Source organism: Sylvia atricapilla, chromosome 8, assembly GCF_009819655.1.
Source record: "Sylvia atricapilla isolate bSylAtr1 chromosome 8, bSylAtr1.pri, whole genome shotgun sequence".
NCBI lineage: Eukaryota > Metazoa > Chordata > Aves > Passeriformes > Sylviidae > Sylvia > Sylvia atricapilla.
Window position 1 is genome coordinate 23,340,775 of NC_089147.1, and position 23,342 is coordinate 23,364,116.

Genomic DNA, 23,342 nt, shown 5'->3' on the forward strand with positions numbered 1-23,342 from the left:
TGAAAACAAGTAGATGTTTGTCAACATATTAACAACAAACTAAATATATGGGCTGCAGTATCTTCAGCAATTTTACATCTGTTTAGCTGTGGAGAAATAAAGTTCAAAGATTTCAAATTCTAGTTAAACCTACCAACTGAGTAGCCACACATGCTCAATTGTGGCTTATAAGCATAATGGTGAAATTTTCAGACTTTTTGTTTCTAACTTTACTATTTTAAAATTATTTTTAAAATACCCACAAAACTACATTCTTTATTTCAACACCTAGAAAAATTACTCTTTCCAGAACAAGGGCTAAATCTGTATTTGGCATGTAATATTATAACAGAAAATGGCGTATCAGGAAACTCCTGATCTGAGCAAAAGGCATCTCTTCCTAGTGTTCAATCATGACTTCAGTTCTACTTTGTTGTGATCAGAAGATATGCAAGGTATGGCTGTTACTGACCTGCCAGAACCTGACTATTCTCATTTTCTTTGCCCTCTGTTAGACAAGGTTACCATGGTGTGGTTTTCTTCCAGAGCAGGTAAAGTGGAAGTCCTGTCTGATGACTAAGTTATGCAGATTACAAGCCTAGTCCATTCACCAACTCGGTTCATGCTGAGGCTGACTATTTGGCATCTGAGAATAAAGAAACTGACAAAGCAGAAAAGTTAGTACATAATAGTTATCTTCCCTAGGCCTTTGGATAACTCAGTGAGTGTTTGAAGTGTAAAAACTGAGAGCATTCTACAATGTGCCTTTGAACTAATATTCTCAGTTTTCCCCAGTGACACTCCCTTGAAAATATCAGTGATAGACTCATTCTTCAGTTAAAGTCTCCATCCAATCAACTGCATTTCCATTTGAAACCCTTAACACTAATGGGCCAGAACATTAAAAATGTTAACACAAACCAACATCTAACTTCTCGTGTCCTACAGTTTGTGAACATCTCTGATATTTATGCATCCAAGGGTAGGTGAGAGCACAAAACAAACTTGTTCTTCTCAAGGTGGGTATTTCAAACTATCAGGTGGATATGCCAATTTTAGTCAGAAATTCGAACCTTATATGAGGACTCAGCTAAAGAGAGTCAAGAAGAGCATGAGTTCTATGCATCTGTTACACACAAGTGAAGTTACAGAAATTGACCTTTATTTAGTAATCAGTTTCTTTAACTTTTTTTTTTTTTGATACAAAGTGACATTTTCATTTAGTACAGAAAAATCCATGTCAGAACAGTACCTGTCTGTTTCAGCTGTACCACTGGAGTCTACTCTGGTCTCTTAACTTTAAAAAACAAACAAAACAAACAAAAAACTGAGATAAACAAAAAACAACTTCTGTCCCTCACCATGAGAAGTACTTGGACTACTAACTCATCCATACCATTTCATAATCATTAATTTATATATACAGTATTGTAATAGTATGGTATAATACTATATAAAATACTATATATATTTTAGATGTTTTTATAGTTCAGAATACTCCACATAGTGTATAACTATATAAATACTATAAAAAGTATTTTGAACTATAAAATAGCAACTGTAAAACAGATTTTAAATTTAGGACCAGATCTTTCTTGATGAACTGTGCAAGAAGAATCCCTTTTTTTTTTATTATAAAAGCTGCAAACAGAGGCAAAATTACAGCCTGTAGTGTAAAACTAGAAACCCTACATAATGAAATGTTAGAAACAGTGACTGAGGAGCAGGTCTACTCAAATAATAGTTTAAAAACAATTAAAATACAGTACCCAGGCAACATGGCACAAGAGACAGAAGAAACAGGTACAAAACCTGTGTTAGGAACACAGAGTCAGAAGTGCAAAAAAACCAAAAGGGAACCGATATAATAGAGTTTGGTACAACAGGTAAATAAGTATTGCAACCAAAACTAAACAATCACTTATTTTTTGACAGTGAAAACACTAACAATTTAGTACCTTTCTAAAGGCTTTTAATTAAAGCCCTAAAACTGTGTCTGCTCTTAAATAAAAACAGTCTATGTGAATGCTACACACTGAAGTACAAAGCTTAAGAATTACCCTGCAAAATTGCACCAACGTAAGCTTTCCATATTTACAGTATCTAAAAGTGACAGAACACAGCATGCTAGGCCTAGTTTATGACTCTACCCCACCAGTACTTAATCCAGGCCCAACAACCAAAAATTATTATTTGTCAACACATTAAGCTTGGATTGCTTAGATACATTATGACGTTTAAATATTAGCTTCATGCATAAAACAAGAAACAATATCTTTGACAGACAAGCATTGACAGGATACAAACAGTGGTCTGCCCTGTGTAGGAGTGTACTTCCTTTTGAGCTTACACCCAAGACGTACCGATTCAATCCCACGCTATTACCTGGTTGTCAAGTCAACAATGTGCTTAGAAATGGTCAAAATTGTAGCTAAGAGTCACACTGCGCATAAACTCTCTGCTCACACTCAGAAACTCCACTCCATTTTGGAGAGTTACCTCATTAAGTGAAAGGACACAGAGTTAAAAAAAGAACAAAACAAAACAAAAAGACATTCAAGTAAACAGCAAGAACCAAATACTTTGAAAAGGTTTTTGTAAACGTGTCATTCTACAGGGTTTTGCAGCATTGTTAAATTCATTACTCATGGACAGTACACACAGGTGACAACCCTCGTGACAACCTGTCATGTGTACATGTATGACATGAGAGACAAGCTCGGTGAAGTGATCTACCCCTTCCCTCATGCCTTGTCAGGTCCTCCTGTGTTCAGTGTTATCATTCCCCTTCATGAAACAGAAATCACTTATGGATATTTTTACAAAGACAGAAGTGAACCGAGTCCGTTGGATAGAAAGTTAGTTGGTTATTTACATCTGGAAAGTCGTTTCACAGCAAAATAAATCTACAGTGGGCCAGCTGGGATCCACAGGACCTTGTTTTGTTCTTGGTCGACAGTTGCCATAATCTGAGTGCAAATGCTTGAAAGGGCTCCTCCCTGGACAATGCCTGCAGAAGAAGAAACCCCAAATACAAATGAGACTGGAACGACAGTTATGAGTATTTACCAAGAGCAGTCTTCTGCATTTATCTGCAAAGTGTTTATCAACAGATATGAATTAAGCAACTCAGTATCTGACAGATGCATGTCTCTAAAAAAACACAAACCAAACAGAGCAAAGAGGTCAGGCATTCAATACAGTTTCTTCTGCTAGCTCCTAAAACAATCCAGGGAAGTCAAGGAACTGATGGCTATAATCAACTAAGACAACTGTTTTGTAAGTGGCCTCCATGTACTATTTTCAGAGGCATCAGGTGGCAAAGTTTAAGTCTAAAGATGGTCAGAACCTGCTATAATAAACCTTCTCTGTTGAACACGTGGTGTTAAGAGTTTTATATTTACGGGGGAATATACATAGAGACTACAGCTGTAGCAACTAGACACTATTTACAAATATTAGAAGTAAATTATGAGCAGCTCACAGATCGCTGAGCTAAATAAAACACCAGCGGTTGCTACTCCAATTCTTATCGTCAACTACATTCAAGGAACAAAAGGCCAACAGCAAGCAACTCCCTGAAAATCAATTCACAAGATAAATGAACACCTTTTATTCTACCCTTGCAAAACATAAAAAGTAAAATGCCACCACTGACACATGAGAGGAGAACATATTGTCTTCAATACTTAAAAACTGAGGAACTTCATGACTTGAGAAATATGTCAGCCAGCAAAGCCTCTGGCTACAGCTACCACTAATGCTGAAAAAGCCTTACAGAGCTTAAGGCATAATTTTTCTTTTTGAAAAGAGAAAATATGATGTCACATAAATATATAATATCTGGCTCTGCAGTATATACTGCAGTTAATAATGTCAGGTGACTTTGGATACAGAACACAGTGACTGAAAAGGTCTGTGAAAGGTGACAAATGGCAGGGAAGAAGTGATTCAGATTACACAGTGTGTTCACAACTTGGTAGAAGGAACAAAGCCAACTTGAAAGTCATTAGTCAAAAAGTGAACTCCATGAAGTAGTTAAAGAGCCTTTAGTAGTTAAAGAGAGTGACCTATAGCTCCATGACTAACCTACCACAACGTGCTTATCTCTACCTACATGCTATCTACAGGCTTATTTTATGTACAATATTATAACTTCAAGAAGCTTCAATGTCAGTGCAATTTGAACACCAACCCTCTCTGACTACCAGCATCTGGTAGTGTTGATGACAGCTGGAGTCCACTGCACACTGGCACCAACAGAAGGAGGCCCTTCCCATGGGGTATATGGGAAGATACAAATAAGACTCTCTTGACTGAGTGCCCCTTCCACTGTCAGGGTGAAACTAAAATGCCACAAATGACTAAACAAGAAGCAGAAAATAACATGTGGCGATGCAATCTGGCCATGTGCACGTCAAGTTCTCTGCAGGCTTACTATGTACCATGCAAAAAACATTTGTATGGCTATTACATAACTTTTTGTTGAGAACACACAGCTTCTCTCAGGATGCACGGAGAGAGTTCTAAATTAAACACGCCCTTTTGTCTCTCTGCACTTGGAAGTTATGCCTTAAAATATTTCTGTAAGAATCTCATTGTCCAGGAGATGAAAAGTTATATTTTGGCGAGTTTAGGGTGTTTGTTATTCTACTTAAATTTCGTTGTCATGCATATCAAGATACATTCAAAAGAGAGGGGATAAAATTCTAGGTATGTGGAACCACATGGAAATATACTCTGAAATGAACAGAGACAGTCTCCAAACACTTTTTTTCTCTAGTAAAAATACTACAATCCAAGACTGATTTCATAACTTTATGAAGTTAAAAAGGCTCCTAAAATTGAATTTAATTATTCCAAATGTCATTGTTCCAAATTTAATTATTCCAAATGCACACTCTAGAAACATTGGGCAATTTTTTTTTTCCCACTGTTGAAACCTTTAAATTATGTCTCACAAATCATAAAATCACACAGAATTAGAGAAGGGTTCAGGCTGGAATGGACCTTTGGAAATCATCATTTGTTAGTTTAAACTACAAGGGATTTCTGGTTTTTTTTATTTTTTTATTTTTACAATTAAAAAATCCTTCTACTCCTTACATGGTATAACACTGACAACACTATGTCTAACTGTCAAATCTTGACCATACTTTCTATATTACTGGCTAGTAATAAAACTTCTTCAGAACCTCTTTACATCACAAGATTATAACATTCAGAACAAAGGAAATTTCTATCTTGACATTTCCTCTCCTGGTAAAATAAAATAACAGAACATGAGTTTGTCAAAATGGAGGGCAGAATGAAAAAAAAACAAGATGCTTATTGAAGTAACATTGATCTTTTGAATTAAAATGCAAATGGATTAAATTACCACTGTGTTCCTACTGAAAGTTTGATTAAATACTAACCTGTAAAGTACTTGCCATACTCCTGTTCTATTTTTTGAGCTGTCTCAAATTGTTCTTTGGAATGCTTTTGTGTAACTTTGTCCCTCAGGAAGATTGGGTCTTTTTGCTCTCTGGAAAAAAAACAAACAAAAGAGAGAAAAAAAAGAAACACTTTGTATAAAAGTAATTTTTCTTAATGGAGTTGAAAAGAGTGCCTTTTGTTAGGTAAGTACCAAAGGCTAATTCACATGCAAGCAGACTCCTAGGCCCAGAGTGCCATCTACTGTGTTTCAGCAGTATCAGCAGAGTCATCAGGTTCATTTCAGTGCTAACAAATTTATTTACTCTCAGACCAAGACAGTATTTCTTTAAAGTTTCAGAGATTGGGAGGCACTTGATGAACAAAGAATATAATTTTCTCCAGTTCATATGAATTGGATCATCATCTCATATGCATGCCAGTACTTTTCACACAAATTTGGGCATAAGTACTGCTCTTCTAAGGGCTTCTGGAGTATCACGCATCAAGGAAATACAGTATTTCCACGTTATTGTATCTATTATACATTTTTGAGATGCCTCTTTCTCTATTATACAAGCTCTTGAAAATAAAATATGAGAAAAACATAGAGAAATACCGGTGCTAAAATAATTATTTAAAAACATAATTACTAAATTAACCTATCATTGCGGTGGAGCATTTCAGAGAATGCCAATAGAACTTGTGCTGTATCAAAAAGGGTGTTTGGACAAACCTTTGGTGCACACAACAGGCAGACACAATGTGCCACTGCAACTTATACTGATGACTGGCAGAAATCCTTGCTTGACTAGTTTGGCCTTTGTCACTTTCCAAAGAAGGGAAAAAGCTGTAATGGTCACCATTTCATTTCCAAAAGGGTCAAGACGTGACAGTTTCATTTATCATTGAAGTGCACAATCCTATAGTGGTAATGTCCTGTTTCTACTTTAAAGTAGTGATACTTATCTTCTTTATTAAATAGATAGTAATCAAATTTACCTACAGATCAAGAATATAAGAGGTCTTCAACTTAAAATATGAAGCTAGTACAAGTATAAGATCTCGTAGCAAAAGTGTTTCTCAATAGTCATGTTGGGAGATACTGTCCCTTCTTGCCAAATCAATCTATCAAAATGTGTGAAGGCTTTCTCAAACATCAGGGGAGGGACTGGCATCTGCATGTCCTGTGTTCTGTTCCTGGCTATATTCAAACAGGAATTTCACAATTACTGAAAGAACACAGCCTGAGATGCCTACAGTATATGCACTGTGTGGCAAAAGGGGACTTCCCTTGTTTACTGGAGAATGAAGGTGGGAAAGTTAAGGTTATGAATCAATTGGCACTGCATCCATACCCTTGGCCCTTTTTAGAAGAACAGCTCTTTGTCATGGTCAATGCTCAGTCCTCAGTGGATCTCACCCATATCAGTCTTGCAATGTACCACAAATGTTGGCAGGAAAGATGCTCCTGGAGGACATTCAGTTTGGTCTCCATGGGTTTCTTTGAAAGATTCACTTAATTGTCATGCAACCCAAATGAAGTTAAGACCATATAGTTCACAGTGGGTTTTACGAAGATTAATTTCCTCATTTTACAGAACCACAGAATGTTCTGAGTTGGAAGGGACCCAGAAGGATCATTGAGTCCACTCTTCAGTGAGTGGCCCATAGAGGGATAGAACCCACAGCCTTGGTATTTTAGCACCAGGCTCTGACCAACTGAGCCAGTCGCAGTGGCTGTTTTAACAGATTTAAGATGACTAGGATGAAATCAACAATAAAGGTAAAACAGATGTATTTTACGCTAGAATAAACATTCCTGAACTATACCCCTCACAGACTTACTTGATTTGTTTAGCATTTTTGTAGCGAATAAAAATTACAATAGGGTAGATATGAACACTGTGGAGCCGTTCGATGGCATGAGGAGCGATGTCAAGCAGACAATGACAATCCTAAGATCAAATGTAAATGCAAAACACCTATTCAGTTAAAGAGCACAAGCACACATGCAAATCCCCCATTTCTTCCCCTACTTAAATCATAGCAACCCAACAGAATTTTGCCATACGTGTAGCGTTTTGGGACTACTGAGCAATTTGTACCCAAACGATTTATAACAAAACACAAAAGATGAAAAACTGCAAGAAATTGCATTCATAGTACCAAAAGCATGCATTGATAGAAAAAAAATTACTTGAAGAACTAATGATATGAAAACTCAGATTGAAATATATGCAATACATTTTTTCAAAGTTAAAATATTCCTATTAATTTTCTCTTTCAGAAATCATAAGCAAACACAAGCATTAATAGGACTTTCCAGGTGGTTTGATTGCAAACTGTAAGCAGTGAACAGACTTTAAGTAACATCTGTCTCCAGGATTATGATGATGTTTATATTCTATATGACCGCATTAAATGGAATAGGTAAAAAAATTAAATCCTTTTTCAGAGGGAGTAGAGGATGGAATTTAAGAAAATTATTTACAACTTTATTTGGTAATAGTGTAGAAGAGTACAAACATTTCTAGTTTCTATAAAGGTGAGCTCATTTTAAATAGTCACATGCAAAAGTAAGGTAAGTTTTATTTTATTTAGCAGCCTGGTGAACGGTCCTCTGAATGTCTTAAAGGATGACACTGCTAACATAATTCCCACCCCCCAATATAAGCATGTAAATTGTACAAAGAACTACAGCATTAAGACTGACTCACCTTTTCTGTTATCTCTTTTATTGAAGCTACAGTTGTCACATCAAAATGTCCACTCCTCCGTTTGTAGTCGATGAACAGACAATCCTTCACACCTCGTTCAATGGCTTGCTGGGAAGCTTTCATAACCTCTGTTGCATACAAGAGACTCCCTTTCATTACTATGCAGATTCTTGGGGTGTTATCCATCTTTGTGTTGTCATTTTGTTAATTTTGTTAATTGTCATTTTGTTACAAATATAAATTTGTAAAATTTATACAGATGTTACTATCATGTATTCTAAGCATGAATAAATTAGATATATCTGCATACTTACCAAGAGGACATCTGCAAAATTTTCCAGGGGATTCTTTAACCAGCATGTCTTTCACAGCATCAAGTAAAGGTCCTAGAATTAGGACAGGCCTAGGGGAGGTACAGTCCACTTTCTGGACACGCTGATAAGCCAAACTTGCAGAATCTACGCACAGAGAAGATAATTATTTGTAAAAGCATACATTTCCTGGCATTCTTCAAATAAGCAGAAGCATCCTTAGAGGAATTATGAGAAAACCTCCTCTGCAAGGACAAAGGGCCCTTGACAAATATAAAATATGGTCAGTCATTATTGTAATTTTTCCACTTGACAGTTGGAACCAGACATTTTTCTAACTGAACCTATCGTTCAATTTAAAAAAAAAATGAACTCCTCACCTTCCCCAATCATCCCTAGAAATGTAAACAACACAAAATATTTGATATCTCTGGCTTAATTTGTTGAGCTCTTACAAGGAAGTAAGCATTGTAACCAACATGATTTCTCTAAAAGAGCGAAGAAATAAAAGTGAGGATTTTGAAGGGTGCACAGGATTTCTGTCTAGACTAAGCAACCTGAATAGAAATTAAATAGTTGAAAAAAAAAACATGCAGCAAAAAGAATCTCCTTCTCCAAATTAAATAGTAATGCTAATAGGTCTAGGAAGAAATTATGAAAAAATTATTTTGAAACACGCTGGTTTGTAATTTAATACAAAAAAAATTTGTTATTAGAGGTCATTTGCATTCATTTGTATTCAGAGCAATTAGAAAGTAACATTATTTGTTGTGCTGTGCTGCCCCTGATTGAAAATGAAAAAGAAGTAAAGGCAAAGCCCTCCCAAGTATAACAAAGGTACTTGCCATCCAAGAAAGGAATTGAGTCTGTACTGATTGTATCTAGAGCCAATAAATCTTTTCCATCTTTGGAACCACTTCGCTTATGTTTGTGCTTTCTTCTAAAGAATGACCTCCTTGCTGCTGCTGACAATGTCTTAGATGAACTGTTTTCATCTTTAGCCTCGGACATGCTGTGTCTCCTGTAGAATTCCTGATCCATCCTAGAATAAAACAGACAAAATGGCTGGTATTTAATGCTATATTTTTTAATTTTTTTGACAGTATCACAGCTGGTGATGCTGTGCCTGATGCACCCCAGGACACTGTCATTTCTAATTTACTATACAGCAGCATTAAAACCAATTTGATAGAACAAGATATTTAATTCAATGTATATTAAAAAATGTCATCCCAAAAATGATGTATCCAAGAATTACTACCTCCCAGAAAGAACAGAAAGAAACAAGTCTTTCATACTACATCTCACTAGTCAGACTTTTGAAGATAAATACTTTTTGAAGATGAATACTGTAACTGTGGTCACTTACATATATTTACTGGGAATCTGTCCTCTTTCCAGCTTCTGAGCATTCTCATCTAGCTGCCATGCCATCCAACAACCAAAATTTCCCTGTGGTAGAGTGTCATCCACATATAAAATGTCATCTTTCTTAAAGCTTAAATCCTGTTCCATCTCTGCTACACGGTCATAAAGTGCTCTGGAAAGGAAGACAAACAGGCTCTGCAACTGCTCTCCATCAACTCAAGGGAAGAACTCACCTTTTCTGAAAAAAGTTAGCAGATTAGTGGCATTTTCTACTTCTCAAGAGCACATGAATGAAAAGTGAAGGCTTGCTATACTAGACTGTGTACTTGCTGTCAGAGAATAGCTGGATAAATTAGTAAATTTCAAATTTATAAAAGCATGGCAAAATTTATGTTCTCTCTCTCCTATGATGGTCAGTGTACTGTCCTAACAGCCTTATGCTGTCATTACCAGTCATGCTCAAATACCTGATGAAGAATCCATCTCCAGGAAGCTCTTTTATCTTATTAAACTCTTCTATTCTGTATTGAGTCTTTATTTTGATGTTTTCTCCAGGCTTCAACATTTCAAGATAAGCTTCCTCAGCTGTTTTATTTCGCATGTCAATGGACCCATACTGCAAAACACAGAAATAAACCTTTAGATGTGAAATTGTATTTCAACAAGCAATAGAACTAGATGAGCTTGTAAAACATGCAAAATGAGTTTGTGTTTCTCACTTGCATGTTCTATATATAAGTCTTGTCACTTAACTCTAGTACAGTTTGCACCTTAAGATGTCTAGCAGGAGACTGAGATATTTCAGTGGAAAACAAAACTCAAGTGCTAACAGCAGACAGGTACTGTGAGAGCACTTCTTGAAAAAGTTTTCCAAGTGTAAGCTGAGAATCATAAAATTCATACTAAAAATATTAATATTTTTAGGGATAGCAAGTGGTCTGAAGGAAGGCAAACATGATTACAAAGCAAAATCTGGATACTAGAAGTTCAGTGTTAGAGTCTCAGTGCTCACTTGTATCTAAAAAGCTCATATAGATGTGTGTTTATCATCTCAACATTCTCGACAAGTAGGTAAATGTTCTCATTCCAGATAAAGAAAGCAGAGTCAAAGACACAACATATGATTTTCCCTAAACTCTTTAGAATTTCATAGTGGTAAGATCAATATTGTTCTCTGATTTACAATATCTTTGATATCTTTGCCTTTCTCCTACATAAAGCAACTGGATTCAAAGCTTCCCATTTAGATGAAGGGAGGTGTCAGTTATTACAGGTAGACAGACATACGTGAGTCCTTCAAACTTTGAGGCATCTTGTGCTATCAGTAGTGATAGTTCTCCACGTTCACATCATCCAGCTCCTCATGTGCTGCAGCCAAAACACAAGTTGGCTTTCTGACCATTCTTACCCGGCTTTTGTTTTGTGGCAGAAGCTCAACACTCAGAGAACATTCCACGCTGTGGTACAGCACAGCACTTGGCACCTCTCTCTTTATGCCATCCCAGCCATTAGTCAGTACACTGCAGACACTTCTGAAGTGCTTACCTCAAGTATCATGTCACCCAAGACTAGTCCATCAGGTCCTTTTGCTGGGCTGTCATCATCCACATCTGAGACAAATATTCCATACAGGTTTCCACCACATATCTGGATCCCAAGATCGACTTGGGATTTTTTAACAACAACAATTCTAGGTTCAGGAGTCCTTTTGTTTGTGTCCACAGGGCCCCTTTTGACAGAAATAACAAAATAAATAACACACGTACTAGAATTGAAAAACTTGCTATGCATAAAATCAAGTTGCCATCTGAAGAAAATATATTTATATAAATATTATTCAGAATAGGTCACCTACAGACAGAGTCTTAAATGACAAACATCACCTTTCCAACTAAACCAATCTTGCAGAAAACTTTCTTCATTCCTTGCAGGCCTCATGTTTCAGAAACAGTCTGAAAACATGTACATTTATATTCTGGGGTCCACTTAACTTGTCTGCTGACTCATTTCAACCAGACACAGCACTGACAGAAATACACTTCCTTTTTTAATACCCTTCCTATCCACCCTGACCATTTATTTTCCTTTAAGACAAAAGTTTCACTCTCTACCTTAAGGAATTGCGGGGACTTGTAGTTGGAGTGGTTTGTTTGGATGGGGGAGTCATTGTTCCTTCATCCTGCTCACTCACAGTGTCGATTACGGAATGATTGTCAGGCGTTGCAGCTCCGCTGCCCTGAGGGGTGGAATGATTACTCACAGGTTCTAAGCGAGAGCTATGACAGGGAAAAAAGACAGAAGAAAAGACCAGTGGGTTAATGCAAAATATTCTCCACTCAAAATATTTAGCTATTAGCTAAATAGCTGTTTGGACAGGAAAGCTGTCTTTTTTCTGGTCTAGTCAGCCTTACCTTGACCGTGAGTGATTGCCAAGCTGATACATGTGTGGGTTGTACTGAGCCAGGATAGTGATGGTGTCACACTGCTGCCCTATGATTAGCCGAGCCTGTTGCTCTGTAGCATTTCTCAAATTTATTCCATTAAACTGTGGAAAAATTACACAAACCAGAATGTCAAGTTTTTAAATGGAAACTAGCAAGCTCCTTCTTTCAGCGTCCTAATTACTGTAATGTCTAAATGCTCACTTATTCCCACTGGAGAAAATAGGAGAATGAAAATGTTGCTATATAGTGATTACTAGGGTTTACTCCTTGGAAGGAAGCATCACATTTTTTAAGTATTTTGTAACCTGACAAGGAGTTTAACAATATTTTCAATGTTAAAAGACATATGTATTCTGAGATGTGGTATGATTTGATATCACTGATTAAATCCAAGTTGGTTCAGATCACCAATATGAGTAAATTCAGAATTTGAAGATAAATAAATTTGAAGATAATTCAGATCTATTCAGGTGTATTTTAGCATCAGAAACTCACTGTGCAACAGAAGGTGCTTTAACATGATGTTACATTTACAAAGCAGCTCTGTACTTCACAAAATGCTACTCCATGTGTTTATCTAACATAGCAGGCAGAAACATCATTGAGCCTACATGAGTAATTTTTTAGCCAGGTATCTTAGATAAGAATATGGCACAGCAACAACAGCATGAAACTTGGTAAAAGCCAGCTGCTTGAAAATGTACTCCCCTTACCAGGCTGAGTATGGGATTGGGACTATTTTGTTTTAAGTACTGAAACTAACTAGCTTAAAATTTAACTATACCTATATAAGACAGGATACAGATGTACCATCAAAAGACATTACTTTTAAGATCAAGCCTGAAAATGTCACAACAATCACAGTTATGCAATATTACAATAGAGAGCACTCTTCACTACATCTCACAGAGCACAAGGTTTTACAACACAGACTTTTTGGGGAAGGCAGTTATGGCTGCAGTCATAGAAACTCATTTATTAAACCTTCACAATAGTAAGCAAACAATTACCTCCAATAACTGATCACCATATTCAAGGCCAGCTTGATGGGCAATGCTCCCACCTGTTACTTTAGAAACAAATATTCCACCATTTTCTCCGCTCACAATGGAAATCCCAAGTGGCTCAGAACCCTTCTGCACTTTAACATGGCGTGGCTCTTCCATGTAGGGCCTTTTAAGGAGATAGTTAAAACTGAATTGGAAAAAATTGTACTTGAACCACCACAATATCAAAGTTCCATGCAATATTTATGCCTGTCTGAACTGTAATAATAAAACAGCTTTGAACAGTTACTTAAAAAACCCCACTAATTGTCAACACTCTTAAATGCATTCCTTTAACACCATGCAATATACATTGGCAGAAGTAAATGTACACCAGATACATGACTGCTCCAAAAAATTATGATAAAGATGAGTTATAAATAGAATGGTCATGAAGTTGATAGGAAAGAAGCTTCCAGATGCATATTATATGAAAGTAATTGAACCACTGTATATAATATGTCATTGTCAAACCATATTCCAGAAGGTTATGTTACAAAAACAAATGCTGAGTCTTCATGGCCAGTAAAAATAAACATAATGAATACTAAGGTGGTCAACCAAAGTACAACAAAGCACAAATATAATATTTCATATTTGTATGCTGGGAAACATAAATTAGTAATGAAAATTAAGCAGTTGCAAACTCAAGCCATTAAGACAGCAGTTTGCATGGTAGCATTACAATTACCATGCAAATTCTCCTCAGGGCAATTATCCAAACATAAAAAAAGCACAAAGTGCGCAATACTGCTCGAGAAGGACAACCTTAGATCAGGCCAACCTCAAACTCCTTAGTGATGAGAACCTAGGCCTAGGAGCAACAGGGATTCTCAGAAAAGACCTATTACGGAACAGATATCTGAAAGATGTAGAAGATTTGAGAAGACAAGAACACTTAGAACAGGACAAACAGTAGTAAGACACTAGTAAGTATCACAAGAATAAGGCTGATATAAAAGAAAATCCTCATACAGTCCCCTTTCCTCCCCCCTTATTTGGGATGCATCCACTTGTACACATGGAGATGGTCCATTCATGATGTGTATAAACAAACAGTAGCCTTCTAAAAAGTCTTGGTTTTCACTATTATAAACTCAAAAACGTCTACACAGCAAGAGGCATCACCAGGCATTGACAGTTGAGCTCACTGTGAATGAAACAGCTTGGGCTCCAGGGGTGGTGTATTTTTTATTTTATTACTGCATTTGACAGGCATTAATTTGAATGGGTTTATTTTATTGACATTTCATTATGCCATATAGATGGCATAAACTGTGCCAACTAAGCTATTTTATTGTGCTGTTCAGACACGAGTAGAGTTAACTAGACTTCACTCGCTACCACTGAAGTGAGCGAGGCTGAGGAAGGGTGTTTTTGGGAAAAGCAGGATTTGGGGCTGGGGACAGAGGGAAGGGGATGTTGTTTCATAACTATACATATCTGCAGTCTTTGAAGGGATCTTTTTGGTAGGCTTCTGCAGCAGAGGCATAATAGTTTGCCAGCTTATTAATGCATATGAGATAAAACTTGGCTGCTGACATGAATGCAAGCCTGGAACTCAGCCATCTTAGATTGCTGTTAGAGGTAATGCCCTCAGCAATTGCTTACCAGTGTAGTGAACTTAGTACTGATGCTCATTTTTTTGCATGTAACCTAAATTAACTAAATTCTGAACATTTTACAAATAATGCAGAAAATGGATTATTTTTTCTCTCACTTATGAGTGTGCAAGTAATACAAGTTTCTTCATGTCACAAATTTACCAAGGTATATTTCTACATTAAAAACTAGAACCGCATCTTTCGGAGCTTTCTTTATTGTACCTTTCTGCTTTTTCATCTACCACATCCATTTTCAAGCTGTTTTGGAGTAAAAAAGAATCAAACCTATACAAAGCACACAGGATCCTATCTGAGAATTCTAGTAAAAACAGAATGACACATAACTGTGCCTGTATAGCAAATCAGTTATAAAGCAAAAAAATGATACCATTAAAAAGGTGTTTTACTTGATAAGCACTTTAATCAAAATCAAGTTAAGCACTTCTCTGTTCTATTCAGACTGCCTACCAGAATCACTAGACATGGAGTAAAGTCTTAACTTAAGAGATCTTTTAATTTTCATTTAAATTAAAATCAATAGAACAAACAGAAACATTGACTTTTTTTAAATCTGTATAATTATTAATTTTATCTGGGGAAAGGCCAAATGAATTATTTGCATTTTTGGGGAAACAAAGTTTATAAAACCCCCTAAAATTTAAACATTTCTTAGGATAGATTTAAGTAGCTACTTTCTTAAACTGAGACCTGCTCAATAGTTTGTTTTGTTTTAAAAACCCATTACCAAACCTTAGAATTCTACTCCTTTTAGAAAGTCAATTCAGATTGTGGTTTATACATAAGGACAGCAAGAGCAATGGGGCTGGAACCAGTACTTCAGTATTGTACTTCAGTAATATGATCAATATTAGCAACAATTGTTACTTCCTAGAGATTAGAACATGTATCTTGTGCTCAAAGACATAAAGATATAGACTGCCAAAACCCCAGCTTGTTCAGTTGAGCACTACATCATTAGTCATGTGAAGGAGAAAAGACACTCGGACTTGGAATTTGCAAGTGACAATCAGAGGAACATTTATGCAAGAACACAAGCTGTATACATGTAGTACAAGTGCCACACTGAAGTAAGAAAGAATGTAAATTCACAAAAACCTCTTTACATTTCTTCTCAAAGTAACACTGTTCTTTGTATACAAGACATTCTATAATTGCTTAAATAACTTAGTCGCAATTTCTTCAAACAAGACAAAAGTTTCATGTAACATTTTATGAACAGCTTTTTATTACTACTAGAAAAGTTAGAATACAGAATATCCTCATAGTTTTTACATAAATTAAGCATACACAGGGGTCTTGAAGTCGACAAAGGTAATCTATTTCAACACATCAGAGCTCCTTTACACTACCAGAATGGCATTTAGCTGCCTTATTGGAAATAAAAGTGTGATTCAAATTTCCATCTTACTGTTATATGCTTTGAATTTGTGTAAACCTTTCCATATATTCAGTCTAGCCAGATCATGATAAAATGAAAAATTATGTCCAAGACTGATACTATAAGAAATGTATCTTTGAAATATTTATTGTGAGATATAAAGCCATTAAACATAAAGCACATTTTTAATAAAGCTATTATGTTAGATTCAAATTCTGCAAGAAGCTACACATATATTGATATTATACTGAAGGCTATTACTAGCAGTGGTTCAGGTACAGCCAAAGGGATCAGTCAGTGCAGTAAAATTGCATCTGTAATGTTCTGTACTGTTTTTCCACAATTATGTGCTCAATTTTTCATGTTATCTGGTTATATGGAATGAAGGCACAGTGGCTGGAGCATATATTCTGCAATGCTAAGGCACCTGATATTTAGTTGTCCGATGTTACTAGGTCTTGATTTTGTTTAGATTTCCAGAGTACAGAACAAGTAAGCAAGCATGTGAGGTAGTTGAGCTGAAAGAGTATATTCCAATCTAGACTGCTCTTACTTGGTGTGACCATTAGTCTAACACGGAAGAAATAAAACTTTTATGAAATCACTTGTTCTTAAAATCCATAAAAAGATCTCTTACATACTTTCTAAAGAAAAAATTATACCTGAGATGCACCTCTGCACTTACATATTTTTCATTTCAATTAAATGTTCACATCCCTTCAGCCTAATAACACAGAATTTCCTCAGACACATTTGCATTAGAAACAAAAAACGTGGGGACCTTACCTATCTTTTCTACGTTCTCCAACAGATACGGGGCTAATGGAAATCCTAGGTAATGTAGAAAGGGAGTTCTGAGACTGGCTGCTGGTGAAGGAAGACGTTTCCAAGTTAAGAGGTGACTGGGGAGGAGTTATCAAGCTGGGACTGCTACATTCTGAGTGTGACAAGGAGCCTAGGAAAAGTCAACAGTTAAGTTTTAGTATCCTGCATCTGTCATAGTTGGCAGATCTGCCCAGACACAGTCAAAGACACCACACATCTGAGACAAGAAAGAGGACTGACTGTTCACTATCTATTAGTTATGTAAGGGGCTTAGGAAGACCAGGTAAGTCATTTCAGACAGTGCAAACTTACTATCCTTAATAACTCTGTGTTAAAGCCATCCTCTCTAAGTGTGCAAACAACTACTGCCATTTTCAACAGGAGACAAGGTTACAGACAGGCTACACCATGAGCATGTCTGAAAAGCATGCTGAAGAAAAATAAAAGACAGGAAGGAAGTAAAATAAAAATCTAATATGTAGATTTGTTTTGAAATAAAATATTTATGTGCAGTCCTTTCCTTTACACAGTAGGTATATTATGCAACACCTAAAAAAGATAACAGAAGCCAAGCATGGAGCCTACACAGAGACAGAATGCTCTGAAATTTCCAACAAGCTTGACATGACTTAGTTTGCATCTCTACCCTGGTTGTACCCTTCCTAAGTAATCTACAGAACAAGTACCCTGACACAGTTTGCTCCCTTTGAGAAGCTAGAGAAAATTAATCCCAAATTATTAATCACAAATGAAAGGTATTTTTCAGAATTGTATTTGGGCAGTTAGGAGAAGGACTGCACACAATGCACTAAGGCTGCAGAACATATGAGCGATGATGGCAGTGAAGAGTTGCTGATTACTGTCAGCAAATTCTTGATTCTACAGCACTGCAACTACTGCTTGTCTTTAAATATCTTGCACTAAGCAATTTTGAGTGAAGTACTGAAATATTTTCACTGCATTTCAAAGTAAAACTTACAATAAGTGATACAACAGTAAGCAAATAATATACTTAAAGGACAGAAAAAAATGCAAGTCAGCTCACTGTTAAAATTTTCAAGGCATCATTCTAAAGAAACAACTACAAAACATACAGCAATGCTTATTCTTACTTTTGTCTGTACTCTTACTCAGTATGCCAGCACTCGAATCAACTATCAGAAAAAACAACTTTCACTAGAAAGCTCCTTTTCTTTTTTCATGTTTCTCTGGCTAAAAGCAGATTTTGTAACCTCAGCAAAATTGTCCTACTTAGACTGTGGTATAACCTGATTTAAAACTGCAAGGACTTTGTTTTGGTTATACTAAAAACAGTATGATTAAAATTACTTATTAAATAATTCACCTCTGTCAGAGCCCATCATGGACCTTGGATATCTTGGTGTTAAAGGGATCTTAATTCGTTCTGTTCTGTATTGCAAGTTACTTGAAGAACCTATTTTTAAAACAAGGAAAAATTAAAAATACAGAAGTAAAAGCAACTACAATTAACAAAAAAAGTATGTTAAGATTGTACTTCTTCAATGAACATTACAGTGGCCTCTAAATGATCAAGGCCAAAGCTTTCATGCTTACCCTCATAATTGTGAATATCATAATTACAGCAAATGATCTTAATCAGTACACAGTCAGTATAAACAGAACACAATGCAGCTACACAGTATATATGCACTGTCCATGCTTGTAGGAAAAGAATATTTTCAGTATTTTCCTACAAAATTAAACTTTACTCCAAGACCAAGCAAGAATCTAACATACCTGTTCACTAAGAATCCATGGGACTTTGCAAAGGGCAAATTTACAATATTCTGACCACATTCTGCTTGGATGAATACATCATCACTGATACTGGTGGCCAATTTTTATGCCCCTTTTTGCTGGGCTTATAAATGCCCATGCTCTACTCTATCTTTGACGGAACACAGGAACATAACCATGTATAAAACCCCCAGTTATTAGATAATTTAAAATTTAAATAAATATAAAACGTTAAAATATCACTGCTATAAAGCATGCATTTGCTTTGGTATCATTAGGCTAGGAATAGAAAGTATTTACATGTCAATAAACTAAACGTAAGTATAATCTATTTTCCAAGAATACAATTTACATTTGGCCATTAGTCATCCTTGACTTTTTGTTCAGGAGACTCTCTCTCTTCTCATCAGCTCATTGAACCTCAACCTTTGGCCCCGCGTCCCATCTAAGTATCTCTCTAAGGATACTTTTGAAGAGCAGTAGGCATGGAAAGGAGAATCCCCTCCACACAGAGACCATTTCAAAGAGACTGGAAAGAACAAATTAAACACAGCAACTTCCAGGGAACACCTTTAGTAATAAACCCACAAGAAATGAAGCAAAGGAACATCAGAAGCCTTTAGGCTTTGGCAACCATGACAGTCCCATAACGTGGGTACTTAAGGAGTTTTCCATTTATAATTTTCTCCAATATACAGGAGTTCCCCAGGAAATAAATCAGAAAGGTTACCAAGTCTGGCACTAGATGGCAACGAGTTTGAGCCATGAGATGCTCTTGTACGTGAATTTTCAGAGTAGTCATTGGAATGTTTATGACTTAAGTCCAAACTCAGGCGGCCTTGATGCTGGGAACTACATCAAAAGAAAAGCAGAAGAGGGCAACAGTTAGAACTGGGCAAAGAACCTCAGCAAACAGAAACCAGCCCACAAAAAATTATGGTTAAGCCCATGTGCTGAATAAAATGAATGCTTCTCTCATTTCCACTTCCACATTGTCCCATCATTTTAAGAATTATTAGAAGACAGAAGAAAAATAGCCTTGAAATACTATAAAAAAGCAGAAAGCTTTGTTTGTTTTGGCAATGACAAGAAAAAATATTAGAAATTAGTTAATTAAAAAAATTAATTTCTTTGTCAGTATCAGTCAGTGAGGCAGAGGAAAACCTAATCCATCAGTTACTGACAGACATGAAAGCAACTGGCTCATCATTCATATGCAATAATGGTTTTGAGACCCCTGGATCAAAATAACACACAACAGCAGCATGTTTCACTCTGCACTCTACCAAAATACTATTAGCAATTTTATCCTGATGAAAACAAAATTTTAGGGAGATATAAATTTTAAAACACCTGGGATGCAGATGCTGATGACATATTTGGCTGGCAACTGATGGGCAATTGCTGGTGTGAACTCTATGGCTCCAGGCAGTATAGATGGGATTTCTCATGACAGCAGTCACTGCAGGACACGGTGCTAAGTTTCTTGGTACCGTCCCTGCTTCAGATGATAAAAGCAAATGCTTATCAACATTATTAGCATATAAAGTCCCGATATAAAATATACCTAAATATTTTATAATTATGTATTTTAACATTTACACGTGTGATAAATAAAAATATTAGCATACAAATATATTATTAAGCACCATACGACACCTTTGTGATAATACAGGTGTGCTTAAAATCTTGTTTATAATTCTGCAATGAGTAAGTAACGAAGTGGATTATATTACCAAAAATGAAGCCATTCACAGCATATGATTTTAATATGTGGTAGTAAATAAAATATTTTCTGTTTTCAAGTATAGAGATTTTTTAAGCAGGAATAAAAATTCTACATTTAGTCATCCAACCAGCATGCAAGATTTTATTTGGCACTTGAACTGACTGCAGTTGTAATTATTCTGGTTCCTCTCTTTTGTTTTCTCAAAGAGTCCCACTTCTAGTGTGACCTTAAATTCTAATATTTATTTCTCAAACTTATTACTCAAGTTGCTTTTTTAAGTATATCCACCCTTCAGCACTAAACAAAAGTCTATCTTAAATGAGTTGGTAGCATAGGACACAGTAGCAAAAACTTGTTCTCATTTCAAGACATATGCTTATGTTGTCGAATATTGTCTAAAGTAGGTTTGACTTGACTCAGTTTTGTGCAAAAGTATCATGCTAAGATAGAAGTTAACTACAAGGTTAGAAATAATACTTTTAATAATTTTTCTACTGCCATTAAGAGAGAAAGTGAGAGAAGAGTAAAAGAAATCAAAGAAGAGCAAAAGCTTCTTGGTCTGAACTATCCTTGAGCATGTCTTTTCAACTGATTAGGGCACCATCACTTGAAACTGTCCAATGTTCCAGCTACATAAAGTATTACCTTCATGTTCTCCAGTAAGAATAAAATCTTCCATAAATTCTAGAGCTTACAGGAATTTGGGGCTTTACAAGGAGAGACAATAAACTCATAAAAATCAATATCATCTGATTCGAAATTTAAGATTAATATACAGCTGCTGAGAACTGAAATCTAAAACTAGACACTAAAGACTGAGCAATCTATCTGACAACACATTTACCAAATGCTTCTTGACTGTTTCAAATTAAGTACCATACAATATCCTAATTACCTCCTCAAGCATTCCATCTAGTCAGTGCCAATTCAAAACCTGCTACCATGAATTTCAATACTAAAAACTGTTTGATCAACTGAGAAAAAATGCTGTTTTCTGATCCACCTGTTTATACTGATACATATTGAGTTTCCTGTGAGTTTCCTCTTCAATATCTTACTATCTCAAACACACTCACATTTAACCTTGCACTTAGATTAAGATCACAATTTGGGCACTCAATTTGGGCACCCAAACGTTTAAACAGGTAGAACTTAATGTTTCACTTCCTGAATATCAGATTTTTTTTCCTTTGAAGAATTTCAGAAATGAAGCAGCTAAAGCCTGGGATACCTCCATTTATTTTACAAAAATACTGAAAATCTTACTTTTCCTCCTAAAGGATAGGCTACACCTTGTTCTGCACTAATGTATTGAGAACTCTGCACTTCAGCAAGAAGTTGCTCAGCTTCCGTAGCGATTCTTAAACAAGCTTCACACTTCTTTACAGTCCAAAAGCTGAGCATGCCATGTTCAGACTACAACCAACTATAGCTGTGTTTCTTCTGAACCTACCACGACTAATCCCCAATATTGTCCAATGTGGACCAGTGCCTTGGGGCATTCCTAGAAAGCAGTTTGGAGTTCTGTGACTCACCTGCTGACATGCTGCCAGGGTATAAGGGAGCAGGCACAAAGCCATCGCTGTGCCTAGCAGAACGTTTGGGGGAATATGGTGCCCATTCCTGTAGCTCTGGAGACAGATGCTCCTCACTAGCTGGAGCATATTTCTGCACCTACAAGAACACAGAAATTTGATTACACAAAGTCAGAGATTCAAAAGAGGAAAACAGCCAAACTGTGGAACAATAAGCAACATCAGATTTTCAAGTATCTGTTCCAGAATGTGCCACCACAGTGTACCTTAGACATTTGTCTTTGAAGAATGTCCTTCTCTGCTTTTTTCTTTTATCCTACTTTCTTACTATTTTTTATTATTTTGTAATCTTATTAGGCCAATATTTGCAATTTAACTGATACCTTTTGCATCAATGAAACACCCAGCTCATAGTTACATTTCTCCTTTAAAATAAGGCTTTTTACAGGGTATTTCAGCTGCTATTGTTGCAAGTGTTCGCTATAGAAAATCTGGCTAAAAAAGCCAGAAAGCATTTTCCTCTGAGCCTGCATTTCCAGATACACATGGAGTAACCTCTCTCCAACAAGCAATTCAGGTTTTAGAACTTCACAGCTTCTGTTCTGTATATAGCAAGTAGACACTAGTGAGTTAAGAACATATAAGAATAGCTCAGACATTGACAGTGATGCAGGAGAGCTGCAAGTGCAGGGCTCAGTACATGGCATTCACACATTTGCAATGTACAACACAAAATATGTGACTGATGCATGTAAAAAGTGAAAAAAAAATTATTGAAAATGTACTTACAGGTTTTCTGATAGCAGCATTTTAATTAAATGAAGAGTTACTGAGAGCACAAAGACTCTAAAAGGCAGAGGTGCCTTCTTAGAACCAGTACGTGATCTTTTTCATGTCTGCACTAGTAATTGTTCCACCTACTATTCAGGAATTAAAGCACACCTAAATTTACCAACTTATCAAGGTACACAAAATTAACTGTGTATATACACATCTAAGTAAAATGACAACACCCAATATGGCTACAAATGAAACTACACTCTATTTTGCTTTTACAAATACTACATCAGGAGTGAATGCATGCAGACTGGGCACTACTGTCACAACAGTCTGATATAGTTGCAACAGACAAGGGCAATTCCACCAGAATACAATTTTCAGAGTGACTGATGCCCACATTTTGAGGCACAGTATCACTTTCTGCTCTCT

The 23,342-nt window shown here is 36.2% G+C and overlaps 1 protein-coding gene across 5 annotated transcripts in view; it reads right to left on the reverse strand.

The window, feature by feature from the left end:
- Nucleotides 1–1,119: 1,119 nt before the first annotated feature.
- The window catches only part of DLG5 (discs large MAGUK scaffold protein 5), a 96,801-nt gene continuing 74,578 nt past the window's right edge, over nucleotides 1,120–23,342 (reverse strand). Inside the window, exons 17-34 of one of the 5 annotated variants that reach the window (XM_066324098.1) lie at nucleotides 22,134–22,272; nucleotides 20,223–20,367; nucleotides 19,600–19,721; nucleotides 18,457–18,546; nucleotides 17,073–17,241; nucleotides 14,068–14,145; nucleotides 13,248–13,410; nucleotides 12,205–12,338; nucleotides 11,905–12,069; nucleotides 11,339–11,522; nucleotides 10,261–10,409; nucleotides 9,795–9,965; nucleotides 9,271–9,467; nucleotides 8,429–8,572; nucleotides 8,115–8,242; nucleotides 7,243–7,352; nucleotides 5,397–5,506; nucleotides 1,120–2,989 (exon numbers count right to left, since the gene is read on the reverse strand). In XM_066324098.1, the coding sequence (XP_066180195.1) occupies nucleotides 2,886–2,989; nucleotides 5,397–5,506; nucleotides 7,243–7,352; nucleotides 8,115–8,242; nucleotides 8,429–8,572; nucleotides 9,271–9,467; nucleotides 9,795–9,965; nucleotides 10,261–10,409; nucleotides 11,339–11,522; nucleotides 11,905–12,069; nucleotides 12,205–12,338; nucleotides 13,248–13,410; nucleotides 14,068–14,145; nucleotides 17,073–17,241; nucleotides 18,457–18,546; nucleotides 19,600–19,721; nucleotides 20,223–20,367; nucleotides 22,134–22,272 (2,502 nt within the window). In that variant the 3' untranslated portion in view covers nucleotides 1,120–2,885. Of the gene's footprint in view, nucleotides 2,990–5,396; nucleotides 5,507–7,242; nucleotides 7,353–8,114; nucleotides 8,243–8,428; nucleotides 8,573–9,270; nucleotides 9,468–9,794; nucleotides 9,966–10,260; nucleotides 10,410–11,338; nucleotides 11,523–11,904; nucleotides 12,070–12,204; nucleotides 12,339–13,247; nucleotides 13,411–14,067; nucleotides 14,146–17,072; nucleotides 17,242–18,456; nucleotides 18,547–19,599; nucleotides 19,722–20,222; nucleotides 20,371–22,133; nucleotides 22,273–23,342 lie in introns of all 5 variants that reach the window. The other 4 variants (XM_066324097.1, XM_066324101.1, XM_066324100.1 and 1 more) reach the window with 4 other exon arrangements.